General features: G+C 41.4%; 1 protein-coding gene across 2 annotated transcripts; it reads left to right on the forward strand.

The window, feature by feature from the left end:
* The first annotated feature begins 1484 nt into the window (after positions 1 to 1484).
* Hddc2 (HD domain containing 2) lies at positions 1485 to 14295 on the forward strand. 2 transcript variants are annotated; one of them, XM_070010484.1, is made up of 6 exons: positions 1485 to 1626; positions 2500 to 2621; positions 3680 to 3782; positions 7259 to 7327; positions 10740 to 10878; positions 13997 to 14295. In XM_070010484.1, the coding sequence occupies exons 1-6, from the start codon at positions 1555 to 1557 to the stop codon at positions 14092 to 14094; spliced, it is 603 nt and encodes a 200-aa protein (XP_069866585.1). In that variant the 5' UTR covers positions 1485 to 1554; the 3' UTR covers positions 14095 to 14295. The 2 variants fall into 2 exon arrangements, with proteins under 2 accessions (XP_069866585.1, XP_069866586.1); XM_070010485.1 differs by lacking the exon at positions 1485 to 1626 and adding an exon at positions 2057 to 2144.
* Positions 14296 to 14605: the final 310 nt, after the last annotated feature.

Below are 14605 nucleotides of genomic sequence, written 5' to 3' on the forward strand. Positions count from 1 at the left end.
ATCAATCTAAGGTCATCTATTCCTTAACTCAATTCTTTACATTAATAACAGGAATTAAAAAAACAAACTCACAAGGAATATAATTTCAGTGTACTTACAAATTCCCCTAAGTGCACACAGAACCTGAAGAAAGCATCCCTTTAAAAAGACTTCTAATTTCAAACATCTTTTCTTCCAATTGATTTCAAGCAATTGATGATTTCTTTGGCATTGCCTCTACCTTTCTTTGGAAATAAATTGAATCTTGTTTCTTTGGATGCTACCAGAAAGCTACTGTGAAGGTGAAAAATTATTGTACTGAGACTTTGGAGGCAGTGGCAAAAATCACAACCTCAGTGGGGCGCTGGTGTCTCAAGCCTGCAATCCTAGTTATTCAGAAGGTTGCGATCTGAAGATGGTTCAAAGCCTGCCCAGGCAGATTTGAGAGTCCTTATCCCCATAAACTACCAACACAACTAGCAGTGGAGCTGTGGCTCAAGTGGTAGAGCACCAGCCTTGAGCAAAAGCAGCTTAGAGACAGAGCCTAGCAGACCCTGAATTCAAGCCTCAAGACCAGCAAAAACAATAATAAACAAAAAAAACCCCAAAACAACAAAAAACAAAAAACTCACTAAAACACTACACCTCCCCAACACCAAATGCTGACGAATCCTCTGCTAGGAAGGGCAGCCTCTGCCTCGGGGTCTTCCTTGATTCCATTAAAATCCAGTGGTCCTTCTGCTAAAATGCTTGTAGATTTCTTGCTTTGAGATAGAGTTCCTTACCTTCTTCCAGGGTCGCTGCTGCTACACATGGAAAGGCCCTGAGATCCTTCCTAAAAGGCAAACTTAGGATCTAATATAGCATGTTCCTTCTTCCAGCCCCTGAAACTGCCCCCCCCCCCCCCATACACACTATGGAACTGCAATCCCTGTAGAAGTTGGATAGAATCAGTTAAGTGGAGTTGTGGAGTTTAGTAAACACAGATCTGCCTAGTTTGTAAAGTCAAGCATTGTGTTTGTCAACGATAGTAAAACACAAGGCCAGAGTGGCAGTCACCCAGGCCAGGGCACTTGGACAGAAGGACTAGAGAAAACCAGCCTGAGGAAGTGAGGATGTTAGAAGCAGGGGGCGGGGGATTTGAGAAGGAGGAGGAAGGGAAGAGGGGAGGGAAGGAGGGAAGGAGTGGGCAGAGGAAGGAGGGAGGGAAGGAGGGGGAGGTGAAAGAAGAGAAAGAGGGGGGAAAGTGCAGGGAGGGGAGGAAGGAGAAGGAGAAGGAGGGTAGGGGGAGGAGGAAAGAGAAGAGCAGGGGAGGGGGAGAGAAGAGGGAAGGTGAAAGAGGAGGTAAGACAGGAAGGGGAGGGGAAAGAAGAGGGAGGGAGGAAGGGGGAGGGGAAGTAAAAAGGGAGCTGGGGGAGGGGACAAAGCAGGAAGGGGGAGGGGAGAGAAGGAGGGAAAGAGAGGAGGGGGAGGGAGGGAGCCCGGGGGAGGCGGAGAGGGGTGCGGGGAGGGGCGGAGGCCGCTGGAACTCCGATCAGCGCGGCGGCCCACTCGGCCCGCGTGCTCGGGGGCCGCATGGCGTCGGCCCCGTCAGTTCTCGGGGCCCGCCCCCTGCTGCAGTTTCTGCGGCTGGTGGGGCAGCTCAAGGTGAGCTGGCGGGCGGGCCGAAAGCAGCCGGGGGCCGGGCGGGCGCTCAGGGGAGGCCGAGGCCTTCCGGGGCCTGGGGCTCCGCCGGCCCGGACCTGGGGCCGGGAGCTTGCAGGGGGCCGCGCGGCCCGCCGCAGGTTGGGGCCGGCGGGGTCGCGGGACCTCGGGCCCGGGGTCAGCCCCGGTACCCCGGCTTTCCCCCCGCACCCCCGCCCGCCCCGGTCCGCAGCCGGTGGGGGCTGGGCCCCCTTGGGGTTATCTGGAGGTAATTCCAGAGATGGCTCCCCCTCCCCCCCCCCCCCCCGCCTCCCGTCCCGCCCTCCGCGTGGCCAGGCCGAGGCCGCGCAGCGTCCCCCGCGCGAGTCCCCGCGCCCCTGCGCTCCGCCCGGCCACCCCGGGGAAGCGCTTCGCTCCGGCTCCGCGGGACTCAGACCTCGTCACGGGTCCAGGGTCACAGCCTGCACCCAGAACTTCTTCCTTAATTTGTGTAGGATAGAAAGGCAGAGGCTACCGCGATGGTAGTTAAGGAAATCCTTATTTCTAAAAGCCATGGATGGATAGACAGACAGACAGACAGATAGACAGACAGATAGATAGATAATGGGTAGGCCATAATTACGCTTCAGATAGATAATAGATAATGGGTAGGCCATAATTATGTTTCAGTGTCAAGAGTTTTTCTATACTTGTAAATTACTTTATGCTGGTCCACTTTTTTCACTCTGAGCTCACTAGTTTGTTTCATTTCAGATGTTGATCCTTTCGGTTACTTTAGTAAAGCCTTCTGAAATCACGACAATGGACGTTTCTTGAAGAGCACAGCTTAGTTAAAACAGTTGTTATTTTAACCGTTTTCTTCTTTGTATTTGTCAGAGAGTCCCACGGACAGGTTGGGTATACAGAAATGTGAAAAATCCAGAGAGTGTCTCGGATCACATGTACCGGATGGCGATTATGGCTATGGTCACCAAAGATAACCACCTTAACAAAGACCGGTGAGCTCTAAGGCTTTTGATGTCTGTGGGTGTACACCATTGTGTTTGAGACTTCTTTCTTCTTAATAGTTTATGTGTCAAGAAATAGAATTTGAACCCAACCACACAGATTCAGGATGAGAGAAAGGGGAACTCTTGAGTTGATTGCTTGAGTTTTTTTGTTTTTGTTTTTTTTTTAATTGCCAGTCCTGGGGCTTGAACTCATGGCTTGGGTACTGTCCCTGAGCTTCTTTTGCTCAGGCCTAGCACTCTACCACTTGGCCTACTGCGACACTTCTGGCTTTCCACCACTTCTATGTTATTAGATTCTAAAATTCTTCTATTGTTTTATATGCTATTTACTTTTACCTAGGTTCTTTTGAGAATAGTAGTATCCATTTGCAAAATGACATTTTGGAATTGTATATACAGGATGTAGTTGAGAAAGGGGCATTCTCTCCTTCAGTTAATGAACAAGTGTTTAAAATGCTTTTGGAGCATGGGAAGAGAACTTCAGTCACACAGTAATGAATTATAACAGGTCAGAAATGACTTCTGTAAAAGTAAATTTAGAGTAGAAAACTAGCAAGGTATTATAATAAGAGGCGCTATCACCTTGGCTTGGTTGGTTTCATGGAGGAGGAGGCACTTGAGTTGAGCTCCAAAGGGTTAATGCAGGTAAAGAAGTACAGGTTCAGTGAAAAGGGTAAAGCCCTGACAGGTAGGAAAATAAAGGAGTATGAGAAGGACATCAATTTAATTGCAGTTAAAGGTTTGTTAGGGAGCCTGGGAAGTTACTCAGCAACAGTTCTGATTTGAGGAGATTTTTGGCAAACACAAATGAAGTGAGAAAAAAGCAAATACAGTGTTCCCTGCACACTCATATATTGTGTTGAATAGTCATGTTTTGGTTCAGAACTGATGTAGGCTGGTAGAATATAATTACTTTGGAAAATTTTGTATTAAAATATTCTGTGAGGGTAGTAAAAATATATTACATAATTTCAAAATGGTGTAGAAAAAATACCTTGTAGTGAATATAATTCTGTGTAATTATTCAACATTTCTTGCCTGGTCAGATGTATACGCCTAGCCCTGGTTCACGATATGGCAGAATGCATCGTTGGGGACATAGCACCAGCAGATAACGTCCCCAAAGAAGAGAAACATAGGCGAGAAGAGGTCAGTGTGGATTGTTGACTCTGTAAAAGACCACTAAGAGAACTTGTTGGTTCATCAGACATATTTGTAGTAAAGAAGGTCCCACTTAGCCACCCTCAGTGCTGGTGTCTTAGGAATGAGAGTCAGTCAGAATATGTTTAGAGTTTTAAGGGCCTAGCTAGTGAATATGGAAATGGATCTTCTAAGATGATAGGCAACTAGCTGGGATGGCATAGAGTTTCAGACTCAATAGGTTTGGGTCATTGGCTAGGATAGTGAGGGAAGGCCTTACAGAGAGATTTGAAGAGTAAGTTTACTGTTTCAGATGGTTTATAGCCTTACCTTTCCACAAGTGGAAATTTCCTGGAGTAATTAGAAAATTGGGCTTTGCTATTCTCAACCTTTCATACAAGAATAAGAATGTATACCTTTTGAACTCAAGGACATACAGTTAGGTTAATATAAGGCTTCAGTTCTCACTAGTATGTGGATATACATACACACACACATACACACACACATTCACACATTCACAAACATGGTGTTCATTATCTTAATGGAAATAATCAGGACATAAATTATTTGTAAGAATTCCACACTAGTTTTTTAGAGCTTAATCAAGAATATAATCATTTTTATTATTTGGTGAATTTTAAATGTAATCCTTTAACTTAGTTGTTGGAAGGTAAGTAAAGAAAAATTGATTTGCATGCTTTGTATATGTGTAGGTAATGATAAAATATTCATTGTCATTGTAAGCTCTAAACTCAGAACCTAGTGCCAAAAGGGAAGACATTCATGTATGCATATATGCCAGTCCTGAGGCTTGAACTCAGGGCCTGGGCTCTGTCCCTGAGCTTTTCTGTTTAAGGCTAGTGCTCTACCACTTAAGCCACAGATCCACTTCTGGCTGGGCTGATTTGAGATCCTCAGATCTCAGCCTCCTTAGCAGCTAGGATTATAGGCATAAGCCACCAGTGCCTGGCTTAGGAAAGACATTTTTGAAGCAGGTGATGAAAATTTAAGAAGGCTTTTGAAAAATAGTACTGGTTTCCAGTTCAGGGACTATTGTGAGCTACTTTTATTGTAGGACTTAGAGGTTGATCCTAAACTGCTTAGTAAAAGTGTTTATTGTGGTAGTTTTACAGTGTAGGTAGACTTAACAAGGTTCTCAGAGCTGATGGAGAATAGAATTCAGTAGGCAATAGTCTTTTTTTTTCCCTCCTAGAGGCAAGAGGATCCACAAAGAAATTGAGTTTTAATTTAAAAGTTCCAACCTACCCTAAAATGTGATCAATCTTAAAGGAAACATGAAGAATGCATTTCTCTTCCTGCAAAAATACAGGTCCAAACTAGGTTGGCCAGTATGATAGGAGAAAGGGAAGAAGTATAGGAACTATTTTTGTATACGAATTAAACTGTTAGGAATCAAGAATTCTTAGGCTGAGTGGATGAATTAATGCCCTCTACAAGCAATGTAGATTTGGAGTTGCAGAAGGCAATTGGCACCTGAACCAGAGGAGGATGTGTCATAAATGATGACATACAGAAAATAGATGGTGTGGTAGGGGACAAATCATACTGAATTACCAGAGGATCATCAAAGACCTTAACATGAGATGACATGGGGCATTGTGCCTGAGTGGAAGAAGAAAAGACAGCCTACCCCTCTAGAGAGTGTGTGTTCCATAGAGAAATAAGTCAGAGCCTTCTGGAGTAGAACCACCATCAAGAATCTCCAGCCACTGCAGGTGAGGAAGACCTACCAGTGTTCAGATAGAAGCAGAATCCTGGCCAGGGTTGCTCCATGGATGCACCCAGAGAACTGAGAAATCTGCTGCTGTCCTTGTGGATGTGGTCAGATGTTGGCTAGTGTGAAAACCTTTCTGGCCTCATTAAGACTTCTGACTGCTGCCTACTCCTTCTGATTAACAGAGGAATAAATATCATAGGCAGGAGGGATAAGGGAAATGTCTTAGAGAACATCAAGTTCTTGGCCAAGAAGGCAAGGGCTTGGAAAGCACTGGTGCTCCATTGCCTGTTCCTGCTGCTGGTCAGGATTTGGGAACAGATAGGAAGATTTGGCAGGTGAACAATGCTCTATGCAGATGATGTTGATGAATAAGACTCAGCTTTCTGAACCTTGCACTAAGATAATTAAACAGGATTTCTTGGCCTGAGGTGGACATACATAATGAGATCCGGGAAGAGTCATTTGCCCAGAGGCTAGCAGATACATCAGTCTCCTTTAAACTGAAGGAAAAAAAGGAAGAAGAAAAATGCTTAATAAACTGGGTGATTGTTTTAGAAGACTACCATTAAGGATAAAGCAGAATATATAATGAGAGCATAAATGATAAATCCAAAGAAGGAAGCCAAAAGCAATGCTTGAGTCTGGCTCCCTTCCTAAACATGATCAGGTAATTTTTATTATAACCTGAACTGATCGATGTGCCTTACAGAATTAGGAGTCTGAGCCTAGAGACTTCAACATAGAAAAGGTGTGGGTTATATGCCTTTGCAAAGGGGAAATATTAAAATGGAAGTCAGAGTCATTCCATGTATATATCTGTGTGTTAAAGTGGCTAAAGAACCACAAGGTAAGAGGAAAAAAAGATGACGTTATAGCAGGATGGAGAAAATGAAAATTACGATGAACATTTATAAAGATCTTATTTGTGCCAAGTTATAAGTACTTTATATATACATATATTTATATACACACACATTAATAATCACCACCACAATGCTATGAAGGTATTCTTTTATAAACAAATGAAAAAACAGCAGGACTAAGAGGTTAAGTAACTGGCCCTGGACTCGACAGCTTGGTGATTGCCAAGCCTGGCTTAAAAATCTGATCAGGATTGAAAGTCTGCAGCTAACTATTACCCTACTCAGCTCCATCAGGGCTGTGTGAGAATGACAGGTGTTGCATTTACAGGAAGGTAGTATCTAGCAGGGGTGGTGATGGTTCACTTCTGTTTTGTCTTGTTCAGACCACATGGAGATCTCTGCGTTAGGTGCTGGCAGCATCATTTAGAGCAGGGAAGTAATCCTTGTCAGAGCATGGCTTTTGTGTTTCTGTGCAGAGAGTTTCAGTTTTGTTATTTTTATACATGTCATTCAAACAAAAGGAATGGGTAAACTTGTGTTTCTAGAATAGTTTAGAGAAAAGTATCTTTATAGTGACACTTTTAACTTACAAAAATGCAAAGTATTTTCTCAAGTAATTTGCTGAGAGTAAAAATAAGGAATAGTTCAAATACAGAATCAATTTCAAGCTACTAAAGGTGGTGTGAGGCTATATCTCTAGTTGAATAAGCTGTTCAAAACAAATGTTACTTGGAAAACAAGTCGTTGATAAATTTGGTTAACTGTAAGTGGATAGAATCTGTAAAATTTTTATTCTTGTCACTTTGGGGGCCTGTGAACCTCTTATTTGGCTTTTGTAGACTTAGATAAATATAAACATAATGAAAATAATGTTATTTCAGGAAGCTATGAAACAGATAACCCAGCTTCTACCAGAGGACCTCAGAACAGAGCTCTATGAACTTTGGGAGGTAAGTACATATGTTAGGTAACTTTTTATTGGTACTGAATTTATATGGCTCATTGATGTTTCAATTGGCTTGGACAGTCTGTCTCTAATTTACTGTTGTCTAGCACACATTTTGCATATATTTCTAGTTCAAGTTCAAGAACCCATTTCAAGTTCGTGTAAAAAAATAGTATCTGGGATTACTGGCATGTGTCCACATACCCAGCTGCTATTTTCTTGATTTTTATAAGAAGTCTGTATAAGGTCTCACTACTACTACAACACTACTATACAGTACTACTACTATACTATTCTGTTCATTTTGTTGTGCAATTAGTTTTTTGGAACTTTCAAAAGGAAACTTGGTTCTAATCATGTTTTTTTTTTTCAGTTTCTTGTTTTTTAAATTGACATGTAAAATTATCTGTGGGTACTAGTGGTGCATGCCTGCTCTCTGATTAGTGAGGATGCTGAGATTCAGAGGAGTATGGTGTGAAGCCAGCCTGAGCAGAAAAGGTAAACATATACAGGAAAAGAAGAGCTGGAGCCATGCTTCAAGTGGTGGAGCCAGCCATGCACGCAGGAAGACCTGAGTTCAAACCCAAGTGCCAGCAAAAAAGTATATATTTATTTTGCATGCGCAATATTTTGAAATTATGTATATGTTGGAATGGCTCAGTTAATCTAATGAATATAAACATTACTTCATATAGCATTTTTTGTGATGAGAACAGATTGCTTTAGAAAAAACTGATTTTTTAAAAATGTAGTGTTAGAAAAATACAGTGACATTTTTATTTTTAAATATTTCCAGACTCTTTCCCCTTCCCCATTTTTTACCTGTGGTTTTTTTTTTTTTTTTTTTTTTTGGGTCCAGTCGTGGGGCCTGAACTCTGGGCCTGGGCGCTGTCCCTCAGCTCTTCAGCTCAAGGCTAGCGCTCTACCACTGGAGCCACAGCGCCACTTCCGGCTTTTTTCTTTTTGCTTGTGGTGCTGAGGAATCAAACCCAGGGCCTCATGCATGCAAGGCAAGCGCTCTACCACTGAGCCACCTTCCCAGCCCCTTTACCTGTGTTTTTATCTTTCTTTTAGCTCTAGAATTCTTTTATACTGAATTTTGGTTCTGTTCCAAAATTCTCATCCTGTGAGTCTCTGTCCTGGATGGTTGTCTCTGGAAGTCGGACTGAACTATACTGTGTACACCCTGTGCTCATCCAGTATAGGTGTGGGCAAGCTCTCCCCAGGGATTCTTAGTGAACACCTGTTGGCTATTTGAGGCTCTCCTAGTGTCAGTCCTCCATGCTCTTGCTCTTCTGTGCTTTCTGCCAGACACATGCTGATCTCACGTCTGCCTTGAGGCTGTGGGTGTTTTTATACACTTACATAAAGTTTGGAGTTCGTGGGGATGTCATGCTCCTTGGTGTCATTGAAAAGGGTACTCATGGGATTTTTGATTTCACTATCACTGTCAGTTTTTCCCTCTTTCTTTGTCTCCCTTTTTATCATCTATATATTTACCCAGGGCATAAACAAGGAAGTCCCTTTCAACTTTCCCTCTCATTCCTTTGCTTATTTTAGTTGACTTCATCCCTAAGATTTTTAAGCCTTCCCACATCTCCCTCATCTTCACCGCCATGACTGCAGAACAGACATCTGATAGTGGTACAGAGTTACAGTCTTACAAACTGTAGGCCTTGCAGTCTCTTGCTTACGAGAGCCTTTTATTTCAGCCTTTTCTTCTCTCTTTCTGCAATATTCAGTGCTATCCTTAGAAAGTACTGACAGTAATTTCTCCAAATGCCTTATCTCCTCATTGGAAAATAAAATTAGAGAATATCACCATTTTTTAAAAGGGAAAAATCTAAAAATTGCATTTCTTCTTGAAAAATTTACAAAGTTATTAGAATTTGCTATAAATTATGCTGTGTTTCCTAGTGGTCATGAAGCATTTTTCTCATTTTCATCTTTCAATAAAAAATAACTCTTTAGATTGCTTTGCTTGGGAGATCCTTTGGTTAAATCATGAACTTGAATTTATTCAACAATACTATGACTGAGACAAGTACTTAAATAAATTTTTTTTTTTTTTTTTTTTGGTTAGTCATGGGGTCTGAACTCTGGGCCTGAGCGCTGTCCCTCAGCTGTTCAGCTCAAGGCTAGCACTCTACCACTTCTGGCTTTTTTTGCTTATGTGGTGCTGAGGAATTAAACCCAGGGCCTCATGCATACAAGGCAAGCACTCTACCACTGAGTCACCTTCCCAGCCCTAAAATGTTATTTTTAAGTGCCTTTGAGATAAAGCAAAATATGTATTAAGTTTCCTTTTTAATGATTTCCCTTTGTCATGTTCAACAAATTGAAATTGTTGCCTTTATAAGAATAAGACATCTAATAAAAAATCGAGAAGCCTTTAAGAGATTTTGTACCACATCACCCTACCAAGAAAGAATGACAGGCTTATTATCAGGACACATTTAGGTAGTATTACAAATGGGAACTTTGTAGGGTAAGCAGTTGGGAACCCATTAGTCTTAGAAGAATGATCCTTTATAGCATCGATTGGGACTTGTGTCTGTGGGAATTTGTCATGCTCTAAGACGCAGATTTCCTGGAGCTCCTTGTTTCAGTTCTTCTTCTTCTTCCTTCTTTCTTCGTTCTTCTTTCTTCTTTCTTCTGTCGGTTGTGAGGCTTGAACTCTGGGCCTGGGCCTTGTCCTTAAACTCTTCAGCTCAAGGCACTCACTTTACTAGTTGAGCCACAGTGCTACTTCTGGTTTTCTGGTAGATTACTGGAGATAAGAGTCTCACAGACTTTCCTGCCCTGGCTGGCTTTGAACTGTGATCCTCAGATCTGAGCTTTCTTAGTAGCTAGGATTGCAGGCGTGAGCCACCAGCGCCCAGCTAAGTTTGAAGTTCTTAACTGTGTCTCCAGTACTTATAACTGGAAGGATTTAATTAAATCCACACCTGGGGTGGGGGGGAACGGTATAAGTCCCTAAGGGATTTCCAGGTAAAGTGGTAGCCAAAAGTAAGTGGTAAAGGTAGAAATTTGCATAAAGAGGAAAATGAAGTCTGATATTATATGAGAAGAGAAATATAACTTTAAGAAGCCTAAGATAAGAAATCATCTTAAAGTTAAAGGGTTTTCTCAGCTGGATTAAAGAATAATGGTACTGAAATGAATTAAATAGGAAGAAAATAACTGGGATGTGTGTACAATGAACAAATGAGATTTGCACCGCACTGGGCAGGGTATGTGGCATGATGAGTGCATCTTTCTTAGTGGATTGCTGATGGAAAGCAGTGAAATTATGTGAGTTCTCTGGAGGTTTTGTATTAAGAAATGTGACTCTAACTTATGAACCAAAAATAGAAGTTTCCTGGAACCCCATCAGGTAACCCTAATCATGTTGCTTCAATTGTTCCCTTTCTTAGGAGTATGAGACCCAATCTAGTGCAGAAGCTAGATTTGTAAAGCAGCTGGATCAGTGTGAGATGATCCTTCAGGCATTTGAATATGAAGATCTTGAGAACAAACCTGGATGCCTCCAAGAATTCTATGATTCCACAGCAGGTACTCCAATGCTACTTTTTAATGTTAAAAACATTTATTAAATGCTCATAAATATATTTAACATTCCTAGTGTGACTCTAGATTTTTAAACAGTACTATAATTTTATTTCCTATTTAATTTCAAGGAAACTGCGGTGACAGAGAAAACGGGAGGAAGGGACAGAAGCAGAGAGAGAAGAGGAAGAGGTTAGGGAGATTGAAAAAAAGAGAGAGAGAGACTAACATCGAATGCTATTTTCAACAAAACTTGTAGTTTGGCTTATTCTTCTCATTCTTCTCAGTGTAGTAACTAATGGTGTGTTGGGCTCCTCTTCTAACCTTACCCTGTGAAACATCTAAAAAGAAAATGGTGGTATGGCTGGTGAGACATTGATGGTACTTAGAAGTATTGCTAAGAACATGGACACAGTGCTGCTAAGATAAACACAGTGCTGGGACTGTATTCATCTTCTTTCTCTACCACCTTCAAGCTTTGTGACCCTTGTGTCTCCTTACCTTTTAGGGCTTGAGGCCTCATCTGAAAAATGGGGATCATAATTGTTTTTTTAAGAGACTCAAAAGAGATAATGTGTATGAAAGGGCTTTGTGATTTATGAGCCATTTATACTTACAGGGTCATGGAGATGAAGGAAGAAGTAGAGGTTTAACATGGGAAATAGGCTGGGTGCTGGTAATCTCATGCCTATAATTCTAGGTTCTCAGATCTCAGAGAATTGAGATCTGAGGATTGAGGTTTGAAGCCAGCCTTCACAGGAAAAGTCCATGAGACTCTTATCTCCAATTAACTACTAAAATAGCTGGAATTGGAGCTGTGGCATAAAAGTTCAGGGACAGCACCCAGGCCCAAATTTAAGCCCCAGGGCTGGCACAAAAAATAAACAAATAAATAAATAAATAAATAAATGGAAATCATCAGTGTAGCCCAGCCGTAGAGTCAAACTGCTTTGGTTGAATCCCAGTTCTGAAAAAAAAAAACAAACACAAAAACTGTTTAATAAATCCAATGAATTACTTAGCCTCTCTGGACCTTATTAGTTTGTCTTTAAAGTGAAGCTAATAATAGCATCTACTTTATAGAGTTGTTTCAGGATATACAGGGTTATTTCAGAACTGTACCCATCACTATGTGTTAGTAATTGACTTCATTTTATAGTTACCAGAGTAAGGTGCAGAACATACTATAGGAGAGGTGGCTGTTTTTCTTGCTCCCTGGATTAAAATTCACTCCTCTTCTATGGGAACCTTTCGGGGTCAGCTCAGCCTCCATCTACAATGACAGTTACTTAAGGAATGGCCTTTCTCTGACCTTCAAGACCCTCATATGGCCTCATCAGATACAGGAGAGTCCAGCCCATAGATAGGATTTGCATTACAATGAAGTTGATTCAGTTTGCCTGTTCTCTTTTTTCCATTCCACTTCCTGTGCTCCAAATAAGGCCTCATTATTTCTATGTTGGACTATTGCTATCATCTCTTAACTTGCCAACAGGCTTTCAAGTTTATTTTTTGTGTCTTAGTATCCTCTTTTATAGGTATAGGCATTATCACATCTATTTTCATTTTTCAGTGCTGGGGATCAATCCCAGGGCCTCAGACATGCTAGGCAAGAACTCTACCATTGAGCTACACCCACAACCCTAACATCTTTTATTTTATTTTTTTAACTTTGTGGTTTTTCTTCTCCCCACCCCCCCACGATACTGAGATTCGAACACTTGACCTGGCAGTTTTGCTCACTGACTTATCACCTGAGCCACGCCTCCAACCCTATCTTCTTTCTCAAAAAAAAAAAACAAAACTCTTGTGTTTTCCTCCTTTCTAAAATAAAAGATACTGATATTTTGAGTGAACTTAAATATCCAATAGTCAAAAGCAACTCATCTCTCTAGTCACCTTTTCTTACCTATCAAAGTAACTATTCCCTCCCTGCTTAATGTGATCTGCACTTGATCCAGAGCTTGCCATACTATAGTTCACCTACTGATGCTTCTCTCTGACTCTCTCCTTTTATTCGTTTCCATTACTATAACAAAATACCCAAAAAATGTATAATGGACTCATTGTTTTGCAGATCTTAGTCCATAACTGATTGATTCTGTTGCTCAGGGCCTATATAGTAGGAGCTCATGAAGCAGCAAAGCAGCTAGAGCATGATCAAAAAAATGTCTCCTGGAAGGCATGATTCAATAGGCTCCCTCTCTTAAAGCTTCCACTACCTTCTAATAACATCATTCTGGGTACCAAGGTTTTAGCATCGGAGGGGCAGGGGTTATTTCTGGTCTAGTGTATTGACATTCACTTGGTGGGGCTTAGGACATTGTGGAGGCACCAACAAGAGCATGGGAGACATGAGCCTCAACCCCATGGTAAGAGCTGTGTGAGAGAAAAGGACCAGTGTCAGAGAGAGGGTTTCAAGGAAAGCATAACCTAAGGAGAAGGTATGAATTAGATAGGAAAGGGAAGGGAATGATCAGAAAATAGGATAGGGAATACATAAAGTATAATGTAGATTGAACAGTAAGCAACAAATACAACAGGTAAGAAGAGATGGGAAAGAGATCCTGGGTTATTGTAACCCCCTACATTAGCTACCACTGGCCTAGTGCAAGCTTAGAGCTTGGTTGAAGCCCAAAGTAGAAATCTAGAGAGAGGGAGGCAGAGACAACAGAACAGATAAGCCAGTTGAGGTGAAGGGGTGTTTGCAAGAGAGATGTTTGCATTCTTGTTGGCATCCTGGGACAATCCAGAACCCCTACTTGAGATTTTACATGTAGGTGCTGCATTCCTTTTAATTTCCATTTTGGAATGAGCAGATTGATTTCGGCTCTCTGGGCTCTCACACCTGGGTTTCACATTCAGGGACTGCCTAGTGCAGTTTCTTCTGGCTGTATCCAATTGATGGTTCTTTGTCTGATTTTTATCCTTATACTTGGTGGCACCTGGGGTTAGGATAAAGTGATTTCCTTTGGCCCCTTCTCAGAACCTACAGTCTCCTGCACTAGAATAAAGCATGGGTTAAATTACAGAATAGAGACCCCGATCGATCTTGAGGTTACGCTTGAAGAACTAAATGTCTTCTCTTGTCAACACAGAAATGTTTTTTTCTCCTTTTTTTCAGGAAAATTCAGTCACCCTGAGATAGTCCAGCTTGTTTCTGAACTTGAGACAGAAAGAAATGCGAACATAGCTGAAGCCACAAACAAGCCTTTCTCATAAGCGCTACATTCCTGAAATGTTTTCTTTCTGTTTCATGGTACTGTTTTGCCATTGTTAGTCTGCTAATTTCTCCAGATATGAGTCTGTTTATTTTCAATTGCAACAGAACAGGAAGGGGTCATATGAAATACCATGGATAAAGACTGGACAGGAGAGTTCCTTTTTTTTTATTATGAACTAAATAAATATTAAATACTTTGAGTTTTGGAATATTTATTTCAAGCCTTAAATCATCTTACTCTAACTTAATAATATATATCCCAGAAGGCCAGGCTCACTGAAGGGTAGAAAATTTGAGTCTTTCCTTTTTTTTTTGTCAGTTGTGGGGCTTGAACTCTGGAATTTTGCTTGTTTTTGAGAACAGATTTCTCTGCTGATAGAGTGAGGAAGGGAGGTCAGAAAAGAAACTGTGGGTAATGTATTCTCCAGATATTTTTATCAGATGATCACTTTCTTGAGTTAGATTTTGAATTCCATGGAGATTGCCTCTGGCTAGTGACTGTAGATTTCT

The sequence above is a fragment of the Dipodomys merriami genome, unplaced genomic scaffold (assembly GCF_024711535.1).
Source record: "Dipodomys merriami isolate MVZ:Mamm:240054 unplaced genomic scaffold, mDipMer1.0.p SCAF_8, whole genome shotgun sequence".
Lineage (NCBI taxonomy): Eukaryota > Metazoa > Chordata > Mammalia > Rodentia > Heteromyidae > Dipodomys > Dipodomys merriami.